Genomic DNA, 15310 nt, shown 5'->3' with positions numbered 1-15310 from the left:
AGACGGGCCGGCTGGCACCTGCAGGGGGCGCTGTGTGAATTCGGCGGGGAGATTTCCGGGGGGGACTCTCTTGCCTCGATCTGAAAGATTGCTGATGACAGTACGAAAGGTAAAAGGTCACTGATCTGTCACCGGTCAGGAGCCGGGCTGAACTTCATAGAGAGAAATTGGGTTTTTTTTTTAACACGCCTCGCTGGAAACCTGATTTAGAGAAGAAAATTCAAAGCTTCCTAAGTCCTAGTGTGCTTTTTCCTTAGCCGAAAATGGCCAAGAAGCGAAGAGACAAGCCAGAGATGGACGGCAATTCGCCAGAATCATTATTGGATGAAGAAAGAAAAGAAAAACAGGGAGAAACCATTAAAGGTAGTGAAATAGAGAGGGACAGTTCACAGTGTAATTCGGTTAGCATTTGAAAATGCGCGTTTTCAAAGTCATTTCTGTATAGTGTTACGATATTCACATTTCGAACATAAGGCGATTAACATTTATCAAATCCTAATCAATTTCCATATGCTGCATGTCTTTTACATGATATAAAATGCTGTCATGCTGAACATGATATAACATGAACATGATATAAAATAACCTTAATAAATCATCCGAATCCTTAAGTTTTTATCCTATGTTGTTTTTTCAACTTCATGGTTTACACTGTAGAACCCAAGGGAAACGTGGGATTTTGTATTTATTTATTTGGGCGCTTAACCAGACGTTTTCAGTGTAAATCGAGAGGTTGCGAGATTACATCATATAGTCCTAAAACGAGTTTTTTGTAGTAACAGATATTTGTTCTAGTATAGCGTTGAATAGAAAAATGCTTACTGCTCTGTATTTATTCACTTCTGGCAAAATGTACACCAAGACCGAAAAAAGTCACTCGTTTTTCACGTCAAGCAGGTGAGCTTTCATCTCCCAGTAACCGATGATATTGTTTAATGGTTATGTCGTGAAGGAACTGTTGGTTTAGATGACGGTAGTTACTGTAGTTGAGTTAGATATCTGGTAGGGGGCAAAGGCTCTGTTGGGAAACGCACGCTGTTATGATTTAAAGAAACGTTCGAATATAAATCTTTATAGTTATATGCTGAGAAAACTGATGAGAGTTAGGTCTAAACGTCGGACTCACATGCAGTAAATAAATGTATCATTATCAGCACGAAAAGGAAATTATGTAATAACGTAATTAATGAATGTGGTAATAGGAAATGAAGCAACACAGCTTTGATTCCATTGGTCTGCAGTCATCCTAAACATGTGATATAACAGAAGTGTAATCGAAGCTGCAGCTGACGATAAAGGGTATTTTGTCTTGTGATAGTATAGAGGGAAACTATTTTTGAATGTCTGTTTTTTGTTAAATCTATAAAGGACATATTACTTGTGGAACCTGCCGGCTGGGGCAGACACAAACAGTCAGAAGCCCAGTTGTTCTACAGTGGTCCCAAATTGTGCTTTTAAATAACTTCACTCATTTACTGTACCATTAATGCTGGAGTGAGCTGTTGGTGTCCTCTGGTGACAACATGTTAATGACTCCCAAAGGTGAGAGCAGGTGATGCAAAGCTCAGTAAGCTGTTGCGTTTCTATACAGCGCGCTGTGCAGAAGCACACATGCAATTATTTGGTTCAAGGTTCTTTACAGTTTTTATCTGAAGGGCACTGTGTTTATTCTTGTAATACATGTTTACCATTTATATTGTTTTATTTTAAATAACTCTAGAAAACACAAAGTATAAGCCTGCTGAAATACTTTCGGAGCGCCGCCCCAAAACAAACGTTACATTAAAATTATTCTGGAAGTTGTGGCTGTCCAGGATGATTTCAGCATGTGTAAACAATTGGGCTCGTCTGAGAACATCATCCTTTTTCAGCATCTGTATTACTATAATTGCTTTCGAAGTGACTGCATTCGCAAAGTACAGTGATGTTGAGTCATGGCCATTCCATTGTGGGTGAGCTTGGTTGCTATAATCATGTCTCTGATGCCCAGTTTTGTCAGAAAATGTAGTTGTTGTTGCTATTTGGAAGCAACCTGTCAGGCCACCCCTTAAAACTGGACAGTCCTGTTTTTGGGTCTCTGCATATGTTTGCCAAGATCTGGATAAATTGTTAGTACTTCCCAACAGTCAACACATCACTTTGTATGCAACAAGCTTTTAATCACTGCAAAGTCACAAGATGATTTTTCGTACAATGTAGCGTATCCGTTTGGCTAAGGATGTTCTCCTATGCTGGGAAAATCGCACAGTGATAAGAAAAAGTGAAGGGACAGGATGTTGTTGTTGTGGGTATTTTATGAATTCATTGTAATATTCCCGTGAGTGTTGTACTTCTGAAGTTGAAGAAAGCATAATGCTTTTAAGATGAGATTTGGAACAAATTCTTCAGGTGTGGAAGAAGGCTGAAGAGGGCTCCACGGCCGAAACGTTGTGTTCTCTTTCTTCTTTTTTTCAGCATGGAATAAACCTATTACTTGTTCCTTTGCAGCCTACGCATGCTGACGCAGCTACCCACCTGAACTACTTCTAATAAGGTCTCTTTCTCTCCAGGACAATTGTCTTCTAAAGGGGGGTCAGCCCGCATGTCCCTCCTTATCTTAGTGTCCATCTTCCTGTGTGCTGCCTCAGTCATGTACATGGTGTACCAGAATTTCCCGGAACTGAGCGAGTAAGATTCTTTCCTTCCTCTTTTTAATGGATGACTTTGTGCATAGTCTAAAGTTCCATGTGTTGAATGTCTTTTTTTACACTATTAAAATTAAATAAATTCACTGTGAGCATGGGACAGATCTTTGGAGAACAGATATCAAAAAGCAGTATTAAAAAAAATCTAATTAAGAGTATATGCAGCAACATACATCATTAAAATTCTGGTGGATTGTTACAGAATCACTTTTCAGCAAGTTGCCTTTTCTCATGAGGCTGTAATTTAACGTGTGTTGATGTCCTGTTGGATTATTTTGGCTCTGACACCTGTGTGTTATCCTGTTTATGCACCGAAAAGGTTTAGGAGCAAGGCAAACAATACCAATGTTTTGTGCTCATTTGAAAATCCTTTTTACATGGTTATTGTGACCTGCAGAGGCAGATTTCTTTTCTCTTTCCTCAACAGTGACGAGCGGGAGAAGATGAAAATCCCCAAAGACATGGATGACGCTAAAGCACTAGGAACAGTGCTGTCAAAATACAAAGACACCTACTACACTCAAGTGCTGGTAGCATATTTCGCCACTTATGTCTTGTATCCTTTGTCAGAAAGTTAACAATAAAGTAAGAGGCCCCTTAGACAAGTGGTTAGGTCTTTGAGCTTCAGCTCAGTCCCCGTTTCTTAAACCCTTGACCAACCTGCTTTCTCCTAGTTGCTCCAATTTATCCAGGTAAATTGCTGAGGGGAACTTTGTGATGGACCAGCATCCCATTCCTTAGGGGGTCATGTATTCTCGGCCTGTTTAAAGCAGCAGAACCCAGGAAAAACTCAGACCCAATGAGTCACTAGGCTCAGAGATGGACTTTACCTGCCTGAGTTAAAAAGCTGTTTTAAAGTCTGTTAGATCAATCATCTAGTTTATCTGGCTAAACATTTACAGGGTGGTTACTAAGATATGCAGTGCCACTGTTCCACAACTAACAGGAAGGCAGTGAGATACCATCTGAGGCTCTACTCGAAGAAACAAGTTGTTCTCAGCCTGGCTGCCTGTGTGTAGGAGTGCAGTGTGGCCTTGACTCCCACTGTAATAAGGACACTAGTGGACACAATAGAAACGCAGTACAGAGTGTGACTTAGAGGTTGCAGCATTTGTACTTGTTGTTTCAGTACGAGATTGTTTCTGAATAGAAAGTGAGACTTTTTAAATTGTGTGATTATGGAATCTCTGCTGAATTAGCTTCATTTCTGAATGTATAAAGTCACGGCACTATGACTTAATCTCAGACACCCAGCAAATGGAGATGGTTGTGTGTATTAGTGGGTTGCACTCTGGAGTAAATGAGCACCAGAGGAAGTTGTTTTGAATAAAATGCCAGACAGATGATAATAATAATAATAATAATAATATGTTAAGGTAGGGCCAGCAGCCATATCACCCTGCAGCTGCCCACTGAAGCAGGGTTGATCCTGGTCAGTACCCAGATGTGTGACCTCCTGAGAAGCTATGGTTGCTGCTGGAAGTGGTGTTAGTGGGACCAGTGGGGGGCGCCCACCCTGCGGTCTGTGTGTGTCCTAGTGCCCTGGTATACTGGCGGGGACACTATACTGTAGTGGGCAGTGTCTTTCAGATGAGACGTTAAACCGAGGTCCTGACTCTCTGTGGTCATTAAAGATCCCCGGGTGTTTCTCGGTAGGGAGAGTAGGGTGTTACCCCACTGTCAGGGCCAAATTTCCCCCCTCGGCCTTTACAGTGACCTCCAAATTGTCCCCATGTATGAGTGGCTTGCACTGGCCCTGTGATGGACTGGCGCCCTGTCCAGGGTGTACCCTGCCTTGTGCTCGTTGCTTTCTGGGTAGGCTCCGGCTTCCTGCGACACCGTGTGGTATAGAGCGGTTTGGCAAATGACATGACATTTAAACATATTGTTTTTTTATCTTAATTCTCTACTTAAGGGGAGATTTCTTCCTCTTAATAAAAAAGATGATTGTCACATCTTTGAGCAAATATTTTTTTCTTCAAATTTTAGCTTCTTTATCTTTATATAACATTGTTGTCCATCCAAAAGGGTGGAAATTTGTCTTTGGCATCATTATAAAAACTTTAAAAAAAAAACACAACTCAACATAAAGTAAATATACGTTAAAAACAAACAATATTTCTAGCCATGCAACAAGACATGTACACATGCACACATCTCATTCTGCCCATATTGCATTATCTTTGCATTAATCTGATAACCTTGTACAGGAAACAGTCACTTAGCTGTGTTTGTTTTCACCAGTGTTCTCCTCTAATAGAAGTCCATTTACTGCAGGATGCACAATGAAAGCTATAACTAAACCGAACATTTTCTGACTAGGATTTACAAAGGAAGTGGAGATTTTAGGATTTATGAAGACTTATGAAGAAGAGGGAAGACAGGATTTGATTTGAGTTGAGTACTGTGACTGACGAAGAAGTAGCTGGAAGATTGGCTGATGTTAGCAGTGGACAACAAGACAAGAGGCTGTGACTTCGTGAAGTGGGGAGATGCTAGCCTTGGGGCCATTAGTGAGAAGAGCAGCTCAGCAGGAGATGTGATTTAAGAAAGGCTGGGGGGAGCACTGTGGGGGATGGGTAAAGCTCAGAGCCTTTTGTTCTTTTGTGAATGCCAGTGTGGTGCTGAGTTAACCAATTGCATGATGCAAAGAGAAGATTAGTGGAACCCCCTTTCGTTGTGAGATAATCTCTTTGCAAAGAGCTACTGAACCGAAAATTAACTTCAGAGGTTCATCAGTAGTTTTTGTAACTGAGGGATTTTGTGCAGTTTCTAGAACTCTCCCCACAAAACTGTAGATGGAGGCTGAAAAAAATTCCGTTCCAAAAGGAGGGCCTTGGGGACATGTTGGTAACTTTAGTAGATTTGGTTTTGGTATCTGGCCTGCTTAAAAAAAACACATCCTTGTTAAAAATGTAATCATAGGTAATTCTGTGCACACGTGACAGCAGAAAGATGTTTTTGTTAAGGCTAAGATCAATTGAATTAAAAAAGACATTTTAAAATGATTTCAGTTTATTGCAGTTTAACTGCGCATTTTGAACCTTAATTTAAATGAATCATAAAAATCAATGTGATAAAGCCATGAAGCAAGCGGTTTATATGTGCAGTGCAATAATGCATCAAAATGGATGTGTAACGAAATCTATTATTGGCAAAGATCATTTGCATTAAGCAGAATAATTTGAAATGATAATAAATTCATTGAACATCGCTCCGTAAAAGTGCATCCAGGTATATTGAACCAGGAACTGGTAAATGAAATTGTGAACACGATTTGCAGATTCACAATCACTGACAGCACTTCTGAGAAGCATGCACATTATCTTTAAGAGGTCGGGAGAACATTGTTTCTGCACTTCACACCTTTATCACATTTTGGATAGCGTCTGCTCTTGATAATACATCATGACATGCTGCTTTGAAATTAAGAGCTGGATCCGGGGTGGTTTTTCCACAGAATGTAATGGAAAGCACTGTGGAGATGACTGCTGCATAGCCGTGTACCATAGCTGTAAATTCTGGATCAGAAAAGTAGTCCCTTTTTGGGGTGTTAAATGTTCAGTCAAAGATTGAAGTGAGGAAGCCTGTGATTGGAATTACGAGGAAGTCTTTATTTCCCATTCCCCATGACCTGCCCTTTCTCATGAGAGGGCAATGGGATGAATGAATGAGACTGACCCTGCTGGCAAAGCCTGCAGTGACCAGCTCAATTGAAAGAAGTCAAAAGATTGTGCTGTAACCTCACAATCTGTGACACGACCAGAGGCTGCAGCAAACAGGCTATGAAAAAAACCGGGCCTGATTTCTGCTAAAATGGGACCTGTATCACAAAAGAACACAGTATATCTCTGCAGAGTACTGTGTACTACAGTTGGTTGTAGTTGATTAATTGTGGGCAGACTTGTGACTGTAGCTGTGATTGCCTGTTTTGTGTGACAGTCTCAAGGTTGGTATTGGGGATGTACTCACTCATCTTTCCTGTGTAATGCTAGTTAGTTCAAAATAAGTCGATAAATGACAACTGTACCCCTTGATCATCAGCAACAGAAGTCTGTTGAAAATAACTGAACCACATTATTCAAATACAGTAAATGTAGTTTAGTCCCAAATTACGTTGTCTGAATGTGATCTGATTTTTTACACTAGATATGAACTTCTTGAAGGCAGCCTGTTCCATCATGTTTAGAAAAAATGGAAATCGGTAATTATTGTGAGAGCATTTGCCTCTCAATTATTTTATTAGAAGGTTTTATTTTCTTAGTGGTGACCATTTCAATTCCTGCAGGATGATGTCAAATTGATCTTTGGTATGTTTGTTTTAAGTTATTGCATTTGAATTATTAAAATATGATAAAATATTTAGCTGAGAACAGGCCACTTTTCTTTTTCTAAAAGCCCAGAAGATGTGTATTCCAGTAATCACACTTTTTATCTCAGTCTTAAATAACCTAGCACACCAAGTTGAAGATAAAACATATTTTTTGAAAGGGATTTTTTAAAAGAAGAAATAAATTTATCATGATTGTTTCCTAATAGTTTTATTCTGTTGCGTTTTCCATCAGAACAGGCGTGCTTCCTTTCTTCAGCTACATAGTGCCACCTGGTGATGACAATTCTCACATGTTCAGCTAACGGTGTTAAGTATAGTACTTTGGCTATATTACAGTCTTATTTTATATCCCATTTCAATATTCTTCTTTCTGTCCCCAGTCTTTAATTATATGCTTCCAAACTGTGGTATTTTCAATTGTGATAATATATTTTCATTTGGTGACAGACATCCTGTAGTCGTATTGAAGGTGTAATTTAAGTGCTTGGCTAGTCTTTTTTTTCTGGTTGATTAGTTGTAGACAACCAAATTTATTCTTCGCGTGAATTACGCTTTCATTAATTCTGATTGTTACACCCTTGGCTGAGATGCTTAGCCTGGGAGTTGCTGGAAGTTGTTTCTCACTGTTAATCTAATTGCATTTCCCAGTAGCTTATTTGTTAATTTTATACTAACGACCCGCCCATTGTGTCTGAAGAAGGGCTTAGAGTCAGTCTAATGAATTTCCATTCGAAGCACAGAGTCTATATTTTGTATAGGTCTACAGGTGCATTGCTGAATTTTTTAAAACTTCTTTGACATTTAAAACAGAAGTCATATAGTTGACCTCTGAATTTGACACTATTAAGTGTTGAAGTGACCAATGAAGCACGTTAAAATATATTGTTAAAAATATACTGTCTATATAACAATAGCTCATGGCATTTTTAATCACAGTTGTCCAAAATAATCATGCAGTCCACAGCTGACAAACAAATCTTAGAGGGTTCTGAATTACTATGATATCTGTAGTTAGTAGTTATTTAATAATACAAGTAGGGAGCTGCATCAGCATGTGTAGGCTGCAAAGGAACAAGTGAAGACTCCACAGGCGAAACGTTGTTTCTTTTCTTCACTTTTCAGCATGGAATAAACCTTTACTTGTTCCTTTATTAATAATAGTTCTGAGTACTGTATTTGTGAAGTGCTTTACATGTAGGAGAGGACCTTCTTCATACACAACCTACAAAGCGAGTTTTGTTCACAAGGTAAAATGTCACCTGCCACAGTTATAAAATGGGGTAATTGCTCTCGAGCTGTTTAAGAGCTGTTTAGGGGTAATGAGCTTGTGATGTTTGTTTGATTAGGGAGCCAGACCTAAGCTGAGAAATGATGTGTGAAGCGGGGTGAGACAGGAGACGGAGACCGATGGCCGCGGGGGTGGAGACAAGCCCTGGGAGTAAGTGGTGAGAGAGTGAGAATGCTTCTCAACGGGCAGGCGCTGAGCCCGTTACAGACGGAGCCGCCTGAGACTTGCCCTTTTAGCTCACGCCTCAGGGGTGGCGCTGTGACACGAAGTCACACTCGAGTCCTGGTGTGGGCCGAGCTGCATTCATGGCACGAACGCTTTCCTTCTGTTGCAAGCAGTTGTCCAGGAATCATGCATTTCTGCTGTTTTTGAACTGTTGCCTTGACTTTGCTGCCTCAGCCTCCAGACATTTGCTATTCCAGGATCTATTTTCCTGAGCATTCTGTCGGGATACCTCTACCCATTCCCACTGGCTCTGTTTCTGGTTTGCCTGGTAAGTGGCACAGCAGGCATTAAACCCCCTTCACCTGCTTTTTAAATCTCAGTTATGGATGTCTGCAGATGTTCACTTGTGTGCACGGCTTTCTTGAGTTTTGTGAATGGCCAGTGTAATAAACACTGTTTATACAAATAATCCAGTGAGTGAGTCAAATGTAAATTGTGTTCTTCTAATGCTTATAGCTGTTTTGTTTAATACATTAAAGGGTAAGTATATAACGATTCTGAACTGACCATCTTTACACAGAATTTCTCGGTGAAAGAAGGGTTAAACCTAAGGGAACTCTCAAGTGGCGTAGCTGGTAAAAGCACCGGCCTGAGAGCTGGATGAGCTATTATTCGTTATTGCCTACTCCCAATCAGTAACTGGCAATTCTAAATTTAAAAAAAAGTAATGTGCAAAATTGAGTGTCCTAGCATTTTAAGCTTGTTAATTAAGATATACAAGGGATAGTGTATGCAGTGAATATTAATGTACTATTTGATTTGGGGTCTCTGAAGAACAAATACCTCCATCAAAACCTTTAGACCCACGTATTGGAGATGTTGGTTTTCATTTAAATTAATTACAGTGAAGCTCGTAAAATAGTGATTAAGCTTACGTCGAGGTGCAGTGGAGTCGTTTCCTACAATCACTCCCGCTTCTGAAGCGATTTCAGGTCGGCACATGAAATTCTTGCAACTGATTTCTGTGTTCAGTGATTTACATGATTAACAGTAATTAATACCTTGTCTGTGCGTCTGTGGCCCTGACTCTTCTCTTCCTAGTGCTCAGGCCTCGGAGCCTCTTTCTGTTACATGCTGTCGTATCTGGTGGGCAGACCGGTGGTCTACAAATATTTAACGGAAAAGGCAACTAAATGGTCCCAGCAGGTAACATTTTCTGGAATTGTTGGTTTTTTTCCCAGTTATTTTCCCAGTTGAAATGTTACAAAACAGATGTGCTTTGGATAAAGACTGAAAGGCTAGAGCTTCGTGCCAGGAAATCTTGGCTGCTCCTGAATCTGTGAGTTCAGTGGATGAGTCAGCTAAGAGCAGGTTAATGGGGGTCAGAGCAGAAGGAGAGCATCATGCTTTCAGATGACATGGGATCATGCATGGGCCCAGCAGAGCAGCACTGCACACACTGAGCAGCCTGCATCTGTTTACTGAGGTTTTTATTACACAGAAACGGCTTCCAAATTCCAGTGTTAGGGTAAATTATGTCAAAATGTATTGAAATGTTAAAACTTTAGATTTTCAATTTAAACTAGTAGCCTAAGGTGAAAAAAAATTGCATTAGACCCGTAATGCTGCAAGAATATAAAACATGTGACTGACAACACTTTGTTAGTTGCCAATTTTGCATCTGCAATTGCTTATTCGGGTACTTATTCTCTTTGTTGCAGGTTGACAAGCACAGAGAACATCTTATTAATTACATCATCTTCCTGAGAATCACTCCTTTCCTTCCTAACTGGTTTATTAACATCACTTCACCTGTCATCAATGTTCCTTTGGGGGTCTTTTTTGTGGGGACATTTGTTGGTAAGAGCTGAGTGCATGTTGCTTAATCAGAGCTTTATTGTGACTTAAATTAATCAACTTTTACTATAGTACTATAACTGGTCTAGTGAAGAATTAAGTGCTGAGTTGTATTGAAAACCAGAACAAACACTAGCCCTCCAGGACTGCTGTATCAAATTAGAAACCACAGCTTTTGTTCCCGTTGATTGAAACAGTAACTATAATATATATATAATTATAATTATATATAATATATAAGGGTGGGTTTATATTAAAAAGAACAAATGTTGTAACATTCCAGCTTTATCAGTACTGTAGTGTTTTTTCTCGGATGCTCGGATTCATTTGGAAAGTTAGGCTATATTCTTAGACACTGAAGACAGGGAGTGTTATGAACAAAACCAAAAAAAGTAAGATCTTTATTTTTACATGTTTAACTCCCAGATATATAGTCTTCTAATTTGTGTTTCATTTTGTCAATGCAAGATATGAATATTTAGAAACAGTTTGCTCAGGTTGTAGCTAGTTTTTTACAGTAATGCATGGCTCCATCTAGTGGACACTGGGGGAATCCAGCATATTGGATTAAAGTAGTAATCAAATCTTAAAATATTTATATTTATCAAGACAAAGGTGACCATCGTACTTTTTGTGGCAGCAAATGCCTTTTAATAAGTTTTAGCTTGATTATTTAATCATTCAGGTTATGGCAACACGTGTTGTTACTAAATTCTCTTAGCTGATTTGATTAACATTTCCCACAGAAGAGCAAGTACTCACGGGTTGGACCTGTCAGTTGTTGCACATAAACAACTAAACAAACCTCAAGTCCATCCTGTTTGATCGATTTAAAAATGGGCTATTCTGTCACATTTCCAGAAATTCTGTCGACTCTGGGTTGCTCTGTATTTCTGAGATAAGACTGTGCTCCGTTAAACAGCAGGCATTCTGTTGCAATGCACCAAGATTATGCAGTTCTCTTCCAAGGTTATACAGAGACCCTGACTTTAATGTTTGGTTTTTAAATCATGTTAAATCATGACTCAGTTGTTATCTAAACATTTTGTCTTATTCTAGTATTTGCTCTCCACTTATTTCTAATGATTGGGATCACTTGGAACTGATCACTCAATTAAGCAAGCAATCTGTTTAAGGAAACTCTGGGCCTTGAGGGCACTCTGTGGAGAGATCTGCAGGCCATCCTGCAGGGAAGGGTATTCAAATATTTACTCAATTTAACAAGCCTCCCAGGAACACAGTGCTTGGTGAGATGGTTCTGAAAGGCAGTGCGTGAAATAAAATGTTAATTATCTGCCCTCTGTTTCGCTCCAGGAGTGGCTCCTCCATCGTTCGTGGCGATAAACGCCGGGACGACTCTGTACAAGCTCACCACTGCCGGGGAGGCTGTGTCCTGGAACTCCCTGGCTGTGCTGGGGGTCCTGGCTGTCCTCTCCATCCTTCCGGTCTGCTTCCAGAAGAAGCTGCAGCAGAAGCTGGAGTAGCCCGGCCCTGGATCACCCTGTCCGTCAGCTCTCGGCTCACCTCTCAGGTCCCTCTGGAGCTTCCTGGCCGGCAGTGAGGCAAACCCGTCTCCACCGCCGCCACGAGCCGCGCAGTTCTGAAACCTCGCGTTCACCCAAAGGACGGGGCTGCTCTCTCGGTGACTCCAGACCTGTTCTTTTTTTAAAGTCTTGCTTTATTGACTCTGCGTTTAGAAGCTGCTGGGGAGGAAAAGAAAACCTCCGTCAAGCGCACGGTGAATAAAGAAAGTCAGACAGTTTAGTGGCTTGAATAAAACTCACGTTTTTATTTTTGCCGGTTAAACAGACACTCACCCCTCCGCTGCCTCCTCTTGTCTTTTCACAAAGCATTGGTCTCTCTGAAGACCTTTTGTATGTGATTTTTTTTAAATGGGATATTTTTAAATATTTATTTCAGAGACTTTTTGTCCATACTTGATTGTAAAAAAAACAACAAATTTGAGTAAAGCGGAAGCAATATCTTTAAAATTAGTCGTTTTACCATCATCAGTCTGTGGCAAGCACTCGTTTGCTTAATCGACAGCTGTGTGTGAAACACTGGTAGAACAAAAGGAAGATCGGTATTCTTCTTTTATTCATACTGTTGTTCTTAAATCCATACTTTCATTCAAATCTTTGCTATACTAAAGATGTAATTATACATCTCATAATTGGAAAATTAAAATCTTTCTCTCTTCCCAAGCACCCTAGTAACTCTACGTTTTTGAAGGTGGACTAGAATTAACAGACAGACTGCTCAAGCCTCCTCAGAAATCTGTTATCATAGCAACAGGCAAGCTGGTAAAAGATCTGATCATTATTGCTGTGGCAAGAAGGTCAAAGTGGTTTACATGTGCAGAGTATGTTCTGATTTAGTATAGAAGAGCACGAATATGGGCCTCTCCCTGGATATGACTGTATTCCATCACAGGTTACCGCCTGAACAGCACAGGGGAAGTAACTGACTGGAGCCTTGAGCCTGCGAGCCTCTGAATGAGTCTAGGACCCTAACAGCTAACCCATGCTCTGGGGTTTACTCTGGGAACAAGCCATATCTTGAAATGGATTCGTCTGGGCATTATGGAAATGGTTTTGGATGTTGTTACCCCAGTCTGACATAATGTGCTACTGAGAAGAAAGAGGGAATTGAGGAGAGAGTTAATCTCCTTTGTTTCTCCTAGTATTCGATCTCTGATTGTTTTCTTCTGTTTCTTCTTCGAGTCCTTTGCAGGTGTCTGTTAAAGTCCTTTTTGACAAACTGGTACTTTAAAATGAGCTGCGGGTTCTTCTCGCACACGGAAGTGTTTCCCAAGGCCTCCTTCTCCAATATTTCTCAAGTCGTTTCGTGACCAGGGGTGCTGGTCTGTTTTCCTGTTGGGGCGTCACTGTGTTCGCAGAAATTTGTGTCCAGTAACCCGCTCTGAGAGAATTCAGAACCAAGTGCTTCAGCTCTTGGCACTTCCTGCTTCTCAGCCCTGTATCATTCAGAGGGCCTGCACACTGCTCTTAGAAACCCCATTGTCAACGTTTCATCTCTTGCTATTTTGTGCTCGGTCATGACGTGACGTACTGTATTATTTACCAGATTAGTCAAATTGATGGTCGGGTGTTTAAGTGCGCTCCATGTGTTATGATTTCAAAGAGCTTTGTGGGTTTTTTTTAAAACATTGGCTGTCACGCTTCTTGCCAGATTCAAATTCACGGGGTGGAGGTCTATTCAAATGTTAATGTGGAACTAAAGTGAATTCTCTGGGTTTCAACAAGTGTTTTAGATTGTCTGCTGAAACTGCCCCCTTCCTGAAAGTAACAAAGAATCCACAAGAGGTGGTTTCAATTAGCACATACCTGGGGTGTTACTGTTGCTTCCCCAAACCTGACAGGCCAGGTTCTAATTATACCAAGATAAGATCTCTGTGCTGAATTGCCTTTTTCCCAGCAATGCGGTCTGGTTTCATTTTCCACTGCTGTCCCCCAGACCACTTTTTTGAAAGTTTTTCTTACAGAGTTTATTTTCTGGTCTTTGTCAACGTAAAGGAGAGTTTGTTTCAGAGATTTACATCAAAGGACAGAAATTTTGGTAAAATGTAATAGAAAGATTATCTGGTAAACACAGTTACTCTTCAGTTTTACATGTTTGTTGCAGGACTATTAAAAAACAGTTTTTTTTGCTGTAGGTATTAACCTGATAGGAGTATCATGTAGTTTATAGCTTATATATGGAATCCAAATTTAATTTAAAATGATTTTAAAATTTAGTTGGAGATTCTTCTAAGGAGTTATGATATTCAGACTTTATTGTGTTGTCTAAAACTACCACACAATATTAAATTGTAGTAGATGTTGGAAAGAAACAGTCGAGGCTGTTTAGGTGGTGCTTGTTCATGTTAGAAGAGAAACTGCCTTTTCATGGAGTAAAAAATATTTGCCAACATTTTAAATGTCAAAGCTGTACTATAAAAGGGAAACCTTTCCGATTTACTCGTAAACTGTTGGAACTCTTAGGGTCTGGATCATTTAGCTGGTTACTTAGAACTTATACAATTTGTTGACATTTTACACCCAACTGTATCAGTATCTGCATAGTATCTTTGTCCTCTACGTACTCTTATAGATTTTGAAAAAACATTTTTCAAACCTTCTGAGCTTGATCTCTATCAATTAAAATGGGATACTTCATAACACATATTTGTACTATTAGAAAAATGATTGCAGGTCAGGAATAGTAAAACACACCAGGTGAATATATCTCTAAATAGTGGTTGCAATATTCAGTTTATATTCAGTTCATTTCCTGTACAGGCGTGTGGTGAGCAAGATGATTGAATATGTCCACTGTTCTGTTCATGTGTAAAAAGGTCCATCGGTAAACTACAGTATTAAATTGTGCTCCTGAAATATGTAATGCAGTATGATCCATATTTATACATGCTTTCATTAAGTCTTTTTCCCCAACGTCACAAAAAAGTTTTATTATTCATATATTTATTAAAAAAAACTAATAAAAATCACATTTGGAATTTAAGCTGTTGTCTTCATTGAGTCAATACTTAAATACTTTTATTACAAGAGACCGGGGATTGTGACACAGGGCACCTACATCTGTGTTAAAGAGGATGAACAAGTTCCCTTGTGTTCTTCTATATAAAAAGAAACCTCCTCCCCACTGTTTTTTTTTTTCACGAATCATCTGGGGAAAGTAGCCAAAGTGTGATTAACTGAATGGATATGTGGGGCTGGAGTCACGACTGAAGTTGTTTTTTCACTTCTAACTCTGAGTGCAGGCTGTGTTCCACTGAGCCGTTTTCTCAGTCTCTCCTCAATCGGAGGGAAAACTGCCGGTCTCTTCTTCCCCACTCTGCTCTTCGTGAGCGGCTCTGAATGGAGACTCGTGCACAATGCCCGACAATGCAGCTCTGCACTTGCCATTTTCCCACTAGGCTGAAACAAACTTGGTAAAACAAAGTCATTTGAAGGGAAGTAT

At 39.9% G+C, this 15310-nt stretch overlaps 1 protein-coding gene across 1 annotated transcript; it reads left to right on the top strand.

Moving 5' to 3' along the window:
* Nucleotides 1–100: 100 nt before the first annotated feature.
* Nucleotides 101–14851, top strand: tmem41b (transmembrane protein 41B). The gene is made up of 7 exons (XM_088611810.1): nucleotides 101–363; nucleotides 2550–2667; nucleotides 3112–3240; nucleotides 8705–8798; nucleotides 9572–9676; nucleotides 10192–10330; nucleotides 11642–14851. Exons 1-7 carry the CDS (start codon nucleotides 264–266, stop codon nucleotides 11809–11811), a joined length of 855 nt encoding a protein of 284 aa, XP_088467936.1. The 5' UTR covers nucleotides 101–263; the 3' UTR covers nucleotides 11812–14851.
* The last annotated feature ends 459 nt before the right edge of the window (nucleotides 14852–15310 follow it).

This window comes from Lepisosteus platostomus, chromosome 18 (genome assembly GCF_059453375.1).
Source record: "Lepisosteus platostomus isolate fLepPlt1 chromosome 18, fLepPlt1.hap1, whole genome shotgun sequence".
NCBI lineage: Eukaryota > Metazoa > Chordata > Actinopteri > Semionotiformes > Lepisosteidae > Lepisosteus > Lepisosteus platostomus.
The sequence above is the reverse complement of the archived record's forward strand: the minus strand, read 5'-3'. Positions and strand labels throughout refer to the sequence as shown.